Raw genomic sequence first — 15,904 nt, 5'->3', positions numbered from 1 at the left:
CTCATTGATAGAGCCGCGGTGAGATGGAGTCCATCAATGAGAGCTAGCTAGCCTCCTCCTAACTCTGACATTCACAAAAATACATTCAATTGATATCCGAAATCGGACAAGTGTTAGCCAAGCTTTGTAAGACCTTGAGGAACCTATAATATTCATGCCGTGACGAAATTCAAACTGTAAATATACTTTAGTTATGCGAAAGTGAGCAAGCTGCGATATTTCCCCATTGTAATGAATGGGACATATAGCAAGCAGCTGCTCGTCCTACAAAGACGCCTCACGTTCATAAAAATGCCTTAAAATCAAATCGGACACAACGGTTAGCTTTATAAGACATTGGGGAATTATGTTATGTAAGTGGCGTGACGAAATTCAAACTGTAAATATAATTTAGTTATGGCGAAAGTGTAGCTAGCTAGCTGCGGTATTTCCCCATTGTAATGAATGGGACATATTGCAAGCAGCTGCTGGTCCTACAAAGACGCCTCACGTTCATAAAAATGCCTTAAAATCAAATCGGACACAACGGTTAGCTTTATAAGACATTGGAGAATGATGTTATATAAGTGACGTGACGAAATTCAAACTGTAAATATAATTTAATTATGGCGACAGTGTAGCTAGCTAGCTGCGGTATTTCCCCATTGTAATGAATGGGACATATAGCAAGCAGCTGCTGGTCCTACAAAGACGCCTCGCGTTCATAAAAATTCCTTAAAATCAAATCGGACACACCAGTTAGCTTTATAAGACATTGGGGAATTATGTTATATAAGTGGCGTGACGAAATTCAAACTGTAAATATAATTTAGTTATGGCGAAAGTGTAGCTAGCTAGCTGCGGTATTTCCCCATTGTAATGAATGGGACATATTGCAAGCAGCTGCTGGTCCTACAAAGACGCCATCGCGTTCATAAAAATGCCTTAAAATCAAATCGGACACAACGGTTAGCTTTATAAGACATTGGAGAATGATGTTATATAAGTGACGTGACGAAATTCAAACTGTAAATATAATTTAATTATGGCGACAGTGTAGCTGGCTAGCTGCGGTATTTCCCCATTGTAATGAATGGGACATATAGCAAGCAGCTGCTGGTCCTACAAAGACGCCTCGCGTTCATAAAAAATCCTTAAAATCAAATCGGACACAACAGTTAGCTTTATAAGACATTGGGGAATGATGTTGTATAAGTGGCGTGACGAAATTCAAAATGTAAATATAATTTAGTTATGGCGAAAGTGTAGCTAGCTAGCTGTGGTATTTCCCCATTGTAATGAATGGGACATATTGCAAGCAGCTGCTGGTCCTACAAAGACGCCTCACGTTCATAAAAATGCCTTAAAATCAAATCGGACACAACGGTTAGCTTTATAAGACATTGGGGAATGATGTTATATAAGTGGCGTGACGAAATTCAAACTGTAAATATAATTTAGTTATGGCGACAGTGTAGCTAGCTAGCTGCGGTATTTTCCCATTGTAATGAATGGGACATATAGCAAGCAGCTGCTGGTCCTACAAAGACGCCTCGCATTCATAAAAATGCTTTAAAATCAAATCGGACACAACGGTTTGCTTTATAAGACATTGGGGAATGATGTTGTATAAGTGGCGTGACGAAATTCAAACTGTAAATATAATTTAGTTATGGCGACAGTGTAGCTAGCTAGCTGCGGTATTTCCCCATTGTAATGAATGGGACATATAGCAAGCAGCTGCTCGTCCTACAAAGACGCTTCGCGTTCATAAAAATGCCTTAAAATCAAAGTGGCGTGACGAAATTCAAACCGTAAATATATTATTGTTATGCCGGCAGCTGGCCGCGGAGCCCCGTAGTGCAGTATCCACAAAGGGTGACTTTGCCCTGGGTATGGAGCCCAGCAGGCTGCCGCTTTCTCGTCAGACTGTGTGGAGCTCTTAAAGTCCGACACGTCTTACCAAATTTGCAATTAGCCATCAAATTTTGTAAAACGGCCCATATTTCAGCTTTATATAGTTGATTTCTCGCTTAAAAAAGTCTCAGAAGTGAATTTGGTAATGAAACATTGCAGTGTCTGGAATATGAGATTCTGTCGCTTCTCTAATGTATGTGTATTGGGGATTCGCTCAACCAATCAGCGCGCGTCTCTAATATGTGCGTATGGCCAGAGCCATAGAGATATAAGAGTTGCAACACTCGTTGATCTTGCTAGCGGGGTGGTCACGTGGTTCATGTAAGCCTGTATAGTTCCAAACACACGCAGCGCTGTCATGTTCCCCTATGGGACTGACAGCAGCGATTGCGATATTGAATGGTAAATATGAATAAAAACCCATACCCATGTACTTGTTTGATTGTTATTGCATATTTGTAAATGTCAGTTTTACATTTGGAATGGGGTGACAACTGAAAGCTATGTATAGATACGTTTTTAAGTTTTGGAGGGAAAGCTTCCCGTCCGTGTTAGCATGATAGCGCACTAGCTAGGCTACTTTCCTGTATTGTCCTTTCGCGGCGGACTTTACTTTATTTACATTTTGTATTAGCCTGTCCAAACGTGTTTGTTCTGACATGTCTGGGACATCCCCCGCGCCATTTCACGTTAAATGACATCACATAGTACGCAGGGTCACGCGGGGACCGAAGCTCAACGCCAGGCCAATGCAAAAACGCGCCAAAAATAAACTAAGTCCCGGGGACCCGAAGGACAACACAAGGGTTAACCTTACTACATCTTTTGAGATCAAAGATGATTCAAGATGTTCTTTTTGCACATCTGGACTATTGTATTTTCCTTGATGTTGCTTGTAATTCCGATTCACTTACCCGTGGTCAGAGAGCGATTGAGAAAGCAGAGTAGCAACGGTCCATTCAGCATTTAGTGTCCAGCCCTCTTCTTCTGATGAGGCACGAGTTGACCACACAACCATGATCATTTTAAGACTAAGCCATACACCAAGTATCACATATATTAAAGAATAACAACTGTGTGTTTGTATGTACAACCATGATAATTTTAAGACTAAGCCATACACCAATTATCACATATATTAAAGAATAAAAACTCAATACACTTGGATGAATACATTTTTATTAAACAATGAGTGACACAAGAACAAGTACAGAAAAAATGAATACGGTGGGGAAAGGAGACAATTAAAAAAAAGCAATACAACTAAGATTCACCGCTGGCACCACTGGTTATAAAACCCTTCAGCAAATGCAGATTCTACTGCCTAACATCTGCACGCTGCAAAGGAGGATACAGCATGTAAAGCTGGAGCCAGAAGTTTTGGGGGTTAGTGTTTGAGATGCTGAGTGTTTAATAAAACAAATCCTCTCCACATATATCAGGCTGAGGTTTGTGGGACAAAAACAAGGTGGGAACAAGTATGAATAAGAGCAACAAAATAGAGCCAGGAATATGGGGAATAGTATACGTGATTAATTAACAAAAAATATCCTCCACATATATCAGGCTGAGGTTAAGGATTCAATCATAGTGCATCAGGGTAAACAGCCGTGATAAGGGGTACCTTGGCAGCAAGAGTCAGACTAAGAAGGCAATTTCAACACAGCAGACTTCCTCACATAAGGTCATAACATCTAGTCCACTGCCAAACACCTTACTGGTTGCCATGGATGTATTTGGCCTCTCCATCCCCGGCACACTGTCCGCAGCCTCCAGTCTCCTCTTATTTCAGAAGCCAGCAGCCACCACCAGCAGCCGTCGCCAGCACCAGTAGGGCTGCTGGAATATGTTAAGAAATATGATCATAATTATTTCGGTCAATATTGAAATCACAATAATTTAACACGATTACTTGTTGACTTCTGGAAAGATGTTGCAATTATTGAACTTAAAAAAAGAGTGGAAAACGTTAAATAAATCAACAGTAAAAAAAACAACACACAACTGTGAAATTTGTCTTAATACTTTTTCATATTTAAAATTATGTCATTGTCATATGTCACTTACTGATATTTTGTGTGTGGAATAACTTGTATTCATACATGAAATCCAACAGCCCTTTCAAGGGTATAATTAAACAAACGCAACCTTATTTCTAGACACAGTACTCAGCTGACTAAGCTAACATCGTCAGGTTCAGTAGATAAAACCTAAATAAAACCCGTCCTTAATCAACCTTAATGATCCTAGTAATCCAACATCAATAACTAACTAAATCACAGGTGTCAGAGATTCACTACTGAACTTCCTAATTGTTAACAAGCTAACAAACGAGCTAACAAACTAGCAGGCAATCGGTCGGCTACCAAGATAAAAAAAATATATAATCACGCTGTGCATACAAATAAAGATCAGTATATGCATCATAAAGGGCCTCTGATAAAATATAGACAGTTGACAATTCGAAAGAGGTAGCTATTTAATCAACTTACCTCAGAAGTTACTCGACGGCCAGCAATGAAAATGAATGGTGTCCGACGCCGTGAAGGGATTGTTTGGAACTATGCGAGGCTGCATACCCCGGAAGTAGGCAGGAAAAAGCGTACAACGGAGTCCAATGGGAGTGTCGCCACTCTGTCTTTCTCTATCACTCTGCGTATGGCAAGTCGCTCAACCAATCAGCGCGCAGCTCATCTAAATATTCATGACCATACCATATTTGGAAGAAAAGCTCTTGTTACAAATAGGGCCAAAACACAGGGATGCATAAGGGCCAATAAAATATCAACCAGGCCATTTTCAGCCCAACCAATGTTACATACCCCATTAGGAGACCATAAGGAACAGTGTGAAATACCCTATATAATCATTCTATCACCCCTTTAAAGACTAACAAGAGCTGTCTCAATGCTGTGATGTGGTCGAAAACCCGACTGGAAGGCATCAAAATTGTTGTTTAGTGACAAGAAAAGGTTGAGTTGTTGAGGAACCGTTTTTTCAATGATTTTACTTAAAAATGGAAGGTTTGATATCTGCCTATCGTTGCTCCTTAGTGACGTGTCTAGATTGTTCTTTTTTAAGAGTGGCTTGATGACTGCAGTTTTCAGGGCCTGTGGGAAGATACCTGAAAGAAGACACGTGTTTACAATCTGTAGAAGATCTGAAGCCAAAGAATTTGAAACATTTTTGAAAAGGCCCATTGGTAGATTATCAAGGCAACAGGAGGAGGTTTTCAGATGTTGTATAATGTCCTCCAGGTTTTTACGGTTAATCATATGGAATTGGGTCATATTGGAATTTGTTTTGCCTGGACACTGTGACAACACAAACTCTGTACTCGATATGGAAGCACTGACTGTCTAATTTTCTGAATTTTGTCTTTGAAGAAAGTGGCAAAATCATTGCAGGCCTTGGTGGATAAAAGTTCAGATTCTACTGGTACTGGAGGATTTGTTAACCTATCGACAGTAGCAAACAAAGCACGTGAATTATTATTGTTTTTGGCAATAATGTCTGAGAAGAAGGACCGCCTAGCATTCCTCAGTTCCAAATTATAAATGCAAAGTCTCTCATTATAAGTATTGTAGTGGACCTAGAGATTAGTTTTTCGCCACCTGCGTTCTGCTTTTCGACACTCCATGGAGGAATGGAGGAAAGCATCATGTATGCTTTATTTAGACAGAAGCTCCATCTGTAAACTAACTGAAGCTGTCTAATAACTGTTGTGCAGTAAAAAGTAAGATATCTCCCTCTGAACGGCAGCCGAGTAGAAGTATAAAGTGACAGGAAAACAGGACAGTACTGCAGTAGTAAAGGTACTTTCACCAGAGACCGGAAAGATAAATACTCTCTCTACCCTGTTCAGATATCTGCAGAGGCACCCTGTATCTCAGGTTTAAATGGGTCACATCAGTCAGGAACTCAAGCTTCTTGCTTCTTCCACTCTCTAAAATAAATACTCTTTTAATGAAAGATAATTCAAGTATTGAAGTGTTGTTGGGTTCCAGGTGCAGGCCAGTGGCGGGCGGTCAAAGTATTCGGGTCCGATCGACTGTGCGGTCCGTCTCTATAAGGAGCAAGGACTCCGCTCCGTCTACAAGGGAACCGTGCTAACTCTAATCAGAGGTATACTACTATATACTATATATATACTACTATGCTACACTACTCTACTCTAATCAGAGGTATCCTACTATATACTATGTATATACTACTATACTACTCTACTCTAATCAGAGGTATACTACTCTAATCAGAGATATACTACTCTAATCAGAGATATACTACTCTACTCTAATCAGAGATATACTATGTGTATCCACCAGTGTTGGGGAAGTTACTTTTACGTTTTTTTACGATTGCTATGACAAAAGCAATTTTTTTTTACTTTTAACAACTTTCCTAAACTCTTAACACAGTTAGCACAACATCTGTCTTTGTAGGCTATACAATTAACACATTTCTTGTTGCTTTGACACAAATTGCATACAGTTAACATAAATTTAAAATGCTTGAACTTCTTTTACACACAAGCTCAAAACCAAGACCCTAAACAATGGATATGTACTGACCAATTCACAAATACTTTCACTCTGTAAGTCAGAACAGATAAGACCACGCTCTAAACCTAACTTATAGGCTAAAGTCAAAGTGAACAGCTTTTCATATTGTAAATTCAAACACAATTAAAGCTGCAAGCAGAGATGGACGGGCCCTCGCGCCTCTGCGCACGTCGGCGTTACCGGTGGACGCCGCTCCTTGCGACCGTGCATTCGCGCGGCACTCAGACACTGCAAATCGTCACCAATGAAAAGGGAACTCCCTGCAGAGTTCAACAATACCTCACACAAGACTCTACGTCATACAGTTCATTACCTGTGAAAGGGGGCGTTGCTAAAGCTTAGGGTCAAACCACCACCAAGTAAAAAGGAAGTCTCTGCTGAGTTCAATGATACCTCACACTTGTGTTTCGGAGTGTTGACTCTACCTTAGATGGGTCAGCATGTATGAAACGGGGCGTGGCTTGAACATAGGGGGCGGGCCAAACCATCACCAATGAAGAAGGAAGTCTCTGCTGCGTTCAATGATACCTCACACAAGGGCCTACATCAAACGGGTCATTAGTTATAAATTTTAACTGAGTTTGAAGTTGATCGGATGAAATCTCTAGGAGGAGTTCGTTAAAGTACGACATGTGGAAATGGCCAAAATCGCACTAATTTCGAACTTTGAAATCAAAATGGCGGACTTCCTGTTGGGTTTAGGGTATGGCTCTAATGAAGTATTTTGTACATCTCGATATGTTACATATGTGTACCAAGTTTCGTGAGTCTACGTTAAACGCACTGCAGGGGCTCAATTTTCTTAACTTTCTAGGGGGCGCTAGCGAGCCATTTTTGTGTGCCTATTCCCGAAACCCTTAAAATCCGTAAATTTTCACCAGACTTGATGCGACCGCCAAATTTGGTGAGTTTTTGAATATGTTAAGCCCCTCAAATAGGGCCTTCGCCACTGTCAGCGCTCGGGCCCTAATAATTCCTTCAGTTTCAATAGGGCCATCGCCGCTGTCAGCGCTCGGGCCCTAATTAAAGCTGCGAGCAGCGATGGACGGGCCCTCGCGACTCTGCGCACGTCGGGGTTACCGGCGGACGCCGCTCCTTGCGACCGTGCATTTGCGCGGCACTCAGATGCCGCAAATCGTCAACAATGAAAAGGGAACTCCCCGCCGAGTTCAACGATACCTCACACAAGACTCTACGTCATACGGTTCATTAGCTGTGAAAAGGGGCGTGGCTAAAGCATAGGGGGCGGGCCAAACCATCACCAATGAAGAAGGAAGTCTAAACTGAGTTCAATGATACCTCACACAAGGGTCCTACCTTAAATGGTTCAAATGTTATGAAAGGGGGCGTGGCTTAAGCATAGGGAGCGGGCCAAACCATCACCAATGAAGAAGGAACTCTCTGCTGAGTTCAATGACACCTCACACAAGACTCTACCTTAAACGGTTCAAATGTTATGAAAGGGGGCGTGGCCTGAGTAAGTGGGCGTGGTCATATTATAGGGGGCAGCTCAGTATCACATGTAGACCACACATTCTGAGTTTCATGCAAATCGGATGATGTTTGTCATATAAGGCGCATTTAATGTTGCCAGCGGGGGGCGCTATGACCAAAAGTCAATTTTGGCCTGTAGGTGTCCTCAGGCCTGGACCCTTGTCCATCGTGAGAAATTTCGGGCAGATACGACAACGTACACTCAAGTTACAACAACTTCTTTGTTCATCGCTAAACACTCAAAATGGCCGCCACGCCACGCCCACACCGTCTGACGAAAAGTTTTTCTTTTAATAACTTTTCATCGTTAAGGTGTTGGGATGGTACAGACCAAGTTTGAAGTCCATCGGATGAAATCTCTAGGAGGAGTTCGTTAAAGTATAGCACCTTGACTTTTAGGCCTACTTCCTGTTGCCACTAGGGGGCGCTATGACTTTAAGTAAATATCGGCCTTTATTTGTCCTCAGGGTTGGACTCTCATGAATCTTGAAAAGTTTCGAGCCAGTCGGACAACGTACACTCGAGTTACACCCTTTTCCTGTTTCGGCGGCGAAACGCACAAAATGGCCACCCCGCCACGGCCACGCCCTATGACGAAAAGTTTTTCTTTTAACAACTTTTCATCTTTAACATCTTAAGATGGCACAGACCGAGTTTGAAGTTGATCGGATGAAATCTGTAGGAGGAGTTCGTTAAAGTACGACATGTGGAAATGGCCAAAATCGCACTAATTTCGAACTTTGAGATCAAAATGGCGGACTTCCTGTTGTGTTTAGGGTATGGCTCTAATGAAGTTTTTTGTACATCTTGACATGTTACATATGTGTACCAAGTTTCGTGAGTCTACGTTAAACGCACTGCAGGGGCTCAATTTTTTTAACTTTCTAGGGGGCGTTAGCGAGCCATTTTTGTGCGGCTATTCGCGAAACCCTTAAAATACGTAAATTTTCACCAGACTTGATGTGACCGCCAAATTTGGTGAGTTTTTGAATATGTTAAGCCCCTCAAAAAGGCAATTCATTTGCCGAAATAATAATAATTCCTTCAGTTTCAATATGGCCTTCGCCGCTGTCGGCGCTCGGGCCCTAATTAAATGCCCTGCATTTCATACATGCATTTATTGAGAAACAGCTGATTGGAGTTATGCAAATGGATCAATCATTATGACCATATGGTAGTACATACAGTACTGTAAAAGAGGACCTATATTTACAATATAGATGAACTCATAGAAAGTAAGAAAAATACCTGCATGAGGGAGAGGAAGACGAGTACCGAGACAATTCTTTCTTCGTTTTTCATAAACCGTTCATTCATTTATTTTATTTTTTTTTCATTTTATTTATTTATTTAAACAGGGACAACGTACAATATACATTAACCTTAGACAGGAGAAATGCGTTATACCAGGTTGTAGCACATGTGCTAGTTTCCACCTGTAGTCCCTGGGCAGGCTGATGTCAACAAATTTAATTTAAAGGAGAGAAGACATCTATAAAGATGCTCTGAGATGGGTCATTAATTTTTTGTATTGAATTTATGCAGCAAAAGAAAGCAAATGCATACATTTACTAAACCCAACAAAACTAAAATGTAGAGAGGCTTCAAGAGAAACTGCAGTGTAAAACACAATCTATGATCAATACAATTTACTATTGTCTATTGTATAAGGGCATACCTGACACATAGTTTCTGTAATTCCATCTGATGTTAGTGTTTTTATGACATTGTGAAGTGATTGACTAAATGTTCCTGTTGGAAGAGAACATGTGTTAGTGTTTTGGAAGAATTATTTGATTTTGAGACATGTTTGCAATTTTTTGGTAGATAGTACATTGTGTTAGTGTATTATTGTATTTTGAAAATTAGTGTTAGAGTTTAGTTTTCAATGTGTGATTTTGAGCATGAAATTAACTGTTTTGCCAATTGTGTGTTGTAGGTGTGTTGCTGCATTAAGAGTTTAGGAATGTTCTTAAAAGAATTTAAACAATTGTCACCGTGATCGTGAAAAAATGTAAAAAGTAGTGTTTGCTTGTTGCTCGTTACTTCTTAAAAAAGTAATCCCCCCTATGAAAAGTAACTTTTTACATTACTCGTTACTTTTAAAAGCAGGCGTCTCTGGCAGAGAGACTGAAGTTAATAATACAAAAACTATCTTTGACCATGAAGCCAATCTGTGGTGTATCAGTGAAGTGTCTGAACTCCACTGCAGATTCTCTCCTCACAGAGGGATGGCTGATTCATTATGAACGAGTCCAGTGCCGGTTGAATGCACATCGGCAGGTCATCGGCGTTACATGGTGTAAGTGTATGTAATGTCTGTATCGACTTGTACCGGTTGCGCAGCCACGATGGTCCGTGCATTGTCGTAGACACATGCAGCCTCTTTCCTGGAAATCCTTGCATGTCCGTGCAACCGACACAAGTCCACAGTGGTCCCCTGCGTGTCGCCTAGTCTACGTATGAGCCCATCTCCACCGCATCCATCTGTGAGGTTGTCAGCTTTGTGTCTGCCTGGCATGCTCTGTTTGTATGAAAGACGATTTAACTGCCAGTCCTCAGCAGTTTAGTGGCATGTGTGATGTAGCTCTCTCTCAGAGCGCCGTCCAGCAAAGAGCCACAAAGCGTAAAACGCTGTCAAAAGTTAGCGTTGGCTGCTTCTCGCTTGACATGATTGCTCTGTGCTCTGCTACCAGCCTCTGTCACGTACCGTGTGGAGCTAGCATGCAGCTGAAAAGGCAATGTTGCTGTTAAATCTGTCCCTGGGAAAAGTAACGTTGCGCCGAATTGAAAAAGTAACTACGTTTTGTTAGTAACTGATATATGTAACTATGTGTGTCCAGTAATCCCTGACAGTACTCCAGTAACTCATATATGTAACTATGTGTCCTGTAATCTCTGACAGTACTCCAGTAACTGATATCTGTAACTATGTGTGTCCAGTAATCCCTGACAGTACTCTAGTAACTGATATATGTATCTATGTGTGTCCAGTAATCCCTGACAGTACTCTAGTAACTGATATATGTAACTATATGTGACCAGTAATCTCTGACAGTACTCTAGTAACTGATATATGTAACTATATGTGTCCAGTAATCCCTAACAGTACTCCAGTAACTGATATCTGTATCTGTGTGTCCAGTAATCCCTGACAGTACTCTAGTAACTGATATATGTAACTATGTGTGACCAGTAATCTCTGACAGTACTCTAGTAACTGATATATGTAACTATATGTGTCCGGTAATCCCTGACAGTACTCCAGTAACTGATATTTGTAACTGTGTGACTGTAACTGTAACTATGATTGTTACCAGAGTAACAGAGTTACAGTGTGTGTTTACTTCTTTCTGTCTCTTAGACGTTCCTTCTAACGGTCTCTACTTCCTGACGTATGAATACCTCAAAAACGTCCTGACTCCCGAGGGTCAGAGGTGAGTAACCATGGTAACCGTGGAGAAGCTTATACAGTTCCTGTGGGTCCGCTGGTTTTAATGTGTGTCTGCGTGTGTCCGCTGGTTTTAATGTGTGTCTGCGTGTGTCAGCGTCTCTCAGCTCAGCACTCCCAGAATCCTCCTGGCCGGAGGCGTCGCAGGAATATTAAACTGGACCATCGCTCTGCCTCCGGACGTCCTAAAATCTAACTTCCAGACAGGTAACACATACACACAGAGACACACACACTGTCACAAGTTGCAGGGAATGGAGGACCCAAATGCAGAGAGCAGGCGGAAGTTTGTTGCTTGAGGATTTATTTCACAAACAAAAATGAAGTACATACCAAAAGAGTCCAGAATGCAACAGGCAAAAACTAACTCCAGAACAACAGAACAGGATCTCACAACTGGAACTCAGAGACAAAAGGTAGACTACATGCACAAACACGCTAACAGAACACACAGCAACAGAATACAATGATCCAACACAGGACAAGGGTAACACAGAAACTAAATACACCAGATAACGAGCAAACAAGAGACAGGTGACACAAGGGCTAGGGAACAGGTGAAACACATCAGGTCTGAAAAAGGTGGGAAAACACAAGGCAGGAAGTAAAACTAGACAAGACAAGTGAGAAAAGACAAACTACAAAATAAAACAGGAAACAGAACATAACAGAAACTCACAATCATGACACACACACACACATACACACACACACAGACACACACACACAGACACTGCTTGCTTGCTTGCAGTTGTCCATCGAATCCGATGATGACTCCCACTTCTGTCTTTTAATGGTGAGTTTTCTGATGGCTGTACAGTCCTATCCTGGATCCACAGGTTCTATTGCAGGTGGGGCATGTATACATGGTACTGGTCTTACTGGCAATCATGGGTGTGTGTATTCCTCCTGAGCCTTCTTTGTTGTCTCCTGACTGTCCTTTCCTCCTCCAGTGCTTGGGTCCCATCTAGACATAGCTGCCGCCAGATGTTGCGATCAGCAGCCATGTTCTCCAGGTTTGATTTTACACCTCTTAAGCCTTCAATTGGTCTTTTAAGCGTTTCTTCTGGCCTCCGGCAGAGCGTTGGCCTTGGTGTAGCAGGCCATATAGCACTCTGCGGGGAAGACAGTTGTAGGGCATCCTTATGACATGCCCCAACCAACCCAGTTGGTGCTGGGTGATCGTGGCCTCAATACTCTTACAGCCTGTTCTCCTGAGGATCTCAGTGTGAGGCACTCTGTCACGCCAAGTGATTCCCAGGATGCGCTGGAGACAGCAGATGTGGAAGTGTTCCAGGGACTTGATGTGGCGGCTGTAACTAACCCAGGCTTCACAGCTGTAGAGGATGGTGGTGATGCAGACCGCTTGGTAGATGCAGATTTTTGTATTCATATGAAGATTCTTGTTCTGAAAAACCCACTGCCGGAGTCTCCCAAAGGCAGCTGATGCTTGTTTGATTCTGTTCTGAACCTCATTGTCAATGCTATTGTCTTCAGAGATAATGCTCCCCAGGTATTTGAATGACGGAACAACTGACATTTTTTCACCTGCAACAGTGAAGATGGGTGGTGTGGGTGGGATGTTGGCACTCCACTGGCAGATTACCACTGTTTTGGCGGTGTTGATGGTCAACCCCATCCTGCTGTATGCCGTCACTGCTGCATCTAGGACAGACTGGAGGTCTTCTGGAGAGTGAGATACGAGAGCGCAGTCATCTGCATACTGCAGCTCAAGTATCCTCACTCTGTGCAGTTTGGTGGTTGCCTGCAGCCTCCTGATATTAAAGAGGTTACCATCCAGCCTGTACACTACTGTCACCCCACTGCTGTCTTCAATCTCCTTGTGGAGAAGCTGGGTGACACATATGAGGAAGATGTTGAAAAGCATTGGTGCCAGTACACACCCCTGCCTTACCCCTGTGCGCACAGGGAAAGGGCTAGACTGTTGACCTCCTATTATAACCCTAGCAGTCATTCCATCATAAAAATGACGGAGGATGTTGACAAACTTAGTGGGGCATCCAATCCGGAGGAGGACTTCCCACAAGAGATCTCTCTGCACAGTGTCGAAGGCTTTGGAGAGGTCGATAAAAGCCATAAACAGGTCTTAATGTTCATCCCTGCACTTTTCCTGAAGTTTCCGGGTAGTGAAGACCATGTCGACTGTGCTCCTGTTCTTTCTAAACCCGCACTGTGACTCGGGTAGCATAGACTCTGTGATGTCATTGATCAGTCTATGTAGCATCACCTTGGTCAGGACCTTGCCTCCCACAGCAAGAAGTGATATGCCCCTATGGTTGCCACAAATGGCCCTATCCCCTTTGGTTTTATATATGTTGCCAATACTGGCATCTCTCCATTGCTGTGGGATGGTTTCATCAGCCCAAACCTTGGTGATGTAACAATGTAGTGTTCTTGTGCAGAGATACCCCCTCCCTGTTTTAGCAGTTCTGCAGGAATATTGTCATAGCCAGGAGACTTGTTGTACTTTAGCTGACAGAACCTCCAGGAAGGTTGGAGGTTGGCTAAGGTTTTCAATAAGTGGAAATTCAGGCAGTTCATCCAGGATGGTATAGTCTGCATCAGAGTCCTGATTTAGTAGGGTGTTAAAATGTTCAGCCCACCTCTCCAGGATGCTATTCTGGTCTTTCAGGACTTTAAGCCCATCAGCTGCTCAGGGGAATGATGCGGTGACTTATTTTAGCCGTAGATGGATTTGACTGCATTGTAAAAGTCGTGCATATCATTTCTGTCAGTGAATGACTGAATTTCATGAGCCTTCTCCATCCACCACTTGTTCTGTAAGGTCTGCAGAGTTCTCTGCACTTCCCAACAAGCTTTTTGCCATTGCTGTCTGGTGGTGCTGGATAAGTTTTTTTTTAGGGTTTCCTGATGTGCTTTGTGCATGATGCTTAGTAGGTTATGGACTATGGACTCTGAGCTCTCAGTCTATTCAAACAGTCGTCAGACACCCCATCGCTGCCATACTTCAACCAGGTGTAGATCCAGGTAATATTCACTGTGGTCAGAGGTGGATACCTGCACAACAATTTTTTTAAAGTGCTAAAGGGGGTGCTTTCTCCTCAGTAGCACTATCTTCACCATGATGAGGTAAGTCTGATGGCACGGGTGAGCCCAGGACGACCAGCTCCCCATCCTGGCTGCAGGAGGCTGCTGGGACCTAGCTCTGTTTAGGTCGTCTATTACGCACCGCCAGCGCATTGCTTTTCTGTTGGGTGTGCTCCCTTAGCCTTCCCTGAAGAGGCTAACCCACAAGGCAGTGGGGCTATTTGCCCATAGCTGGGGCAGTGGTTGATGGGCGTCAGGGCATGTCCACCATGTGGTGGGCCTGCACACCACATCTCTGGGGCCCACTGCTGCAATACACACACACACACACACACACAACTACACACACACATAGACACACACACACATACACACACACACACACACACGCACACACACACACAGACACACACACACACACACACATTTCATTTAGCAGACACTTTTATCCAAAGAGACAGATAAGTGCATTCAACAAACTCTGTACAGCAGGAATCACAAAGAAGACGTACATTAGCTTCAAATAAGACAAACTACAAAGAGAGTGCGTGTGTGTTTTTTACTGCTGTACTGTGTGTGTGTGTTTTACTGCTGTACTGTGTGTGTGTGTGTGTGTGTGTGTTTTTACTGCTTAGGTGTTTCTAGCAAGATGGCGCCTTTGTCCGGCATGGCCGCTGCTACGTCACATTTGTGTCATTTTTATTTTTGTTTTTGTCTCTTTTATGGTCACATTAACCATGCCTTTAAATTATTGTGTCACCGCTGCGCAGACATACGATTGTGTCACCCTGATGAACATTGGAGTGTATATGGAAGGACTCTGTAACAGCTGGGAGACACACAGCTGGGAGACTAGTCAAACTTTTCCACCCCCGTTGGTGTGTGTACCCAGTCTATTTGATTACCAAATTATTTGATTTTTGTTTCGGGGCCGTGGAAATCCCAAGAAGAGACGAAGGAGAAGGGGTTGCAGAGCTGGCGTTCAGGTCGGGATGAGGCTGTCATCGTGAATGGGGGTGCCCAAGCTTCTTTGCGGGCGGCGGCCGCGGTGGTTGCTGCCGGTTTTTCCCCGGGATGCAGGTGCTGGGGGCGCTCCCTTGCGGGGTCGCCTGCAGCTCGCCCTGCCCATTCGACAAGATCCCCTTTGGTCATCGTGGGACGGTGGTGGAGACGCTGTTAGGAAACTGCAGTTTGTGGCCGACCTGTCTTACCAGCGATTGACCGCACGGCACCGCTGGAAACCTCGTGACTGTACCAGGTATTTGCGGCCACTACAACTTGCCATTAAGGAGACCGGCCTGCCATCATTGCTCCGTTTAGCGCTGCTTAATGCTCGTTCCATCACTAATAAGGCGCATGCCATCAACGATCTTTTCACCAAGGAAAAGATGGATTTTATGTTTCTTACAGAAACGTGGCAGAGGGATAAGGA

The 15,904-nt window shown here is 43.2% G+C and overlaps 1 protein-coding gene across 2 annotated transcripts in view; it reads left to right on the top strand.

The window, feature by feature from the left end:
• Positions 1 to 15,904, top strand: part of si:dkey-150i13.2 (mitochondrial carnitine/acylcarnitine carrier protein) — a 54,014-nt gene that overhangs the window by 26,152 nt on the left and 11,958 nt on the right. For both annotated transcript variants that reach the window (XM_039801170.1, XM_039801171.1), the window contains exons 5-7: positions 5,904 to 6,021; positions 11,317 to 11,389; positions 11,501 to 11,610. In XM_039801170.1, coding sequence (XP_039657104.1) covers positions 5,904 to 6,021; positions 11,317 to 11,389; positions 11,501 to 11,610 — 301 coding nt within the window. The remainder of the gene's footprint in view (positions 1 to 5,903; positions 6,022 to 11,316; positions 11,390 to 11,500; positions 11,611 to 15,904) is intronic.

This window comes from Perca fluviatilis, chromosome 5 (assembly GCF_010015445.1).
Source record: "Perca fluviatilis chromosome 5, GENO_Pfluv_1.0, whole genome shotgun sequence".
In the NCBI taxonomy this organism is placed as follows: domain Eukaryota; kingdom Metazoa; phylum Chordata; class Actinopteri; order Perciformes; family Percidae; genus Perca; species Perca fluviatilis.
The sequence above is the reverse complement of the archived record's forward strand: the minus strand, read 5'-3'. Positions and strand labels throughout refer to the sequence as shown.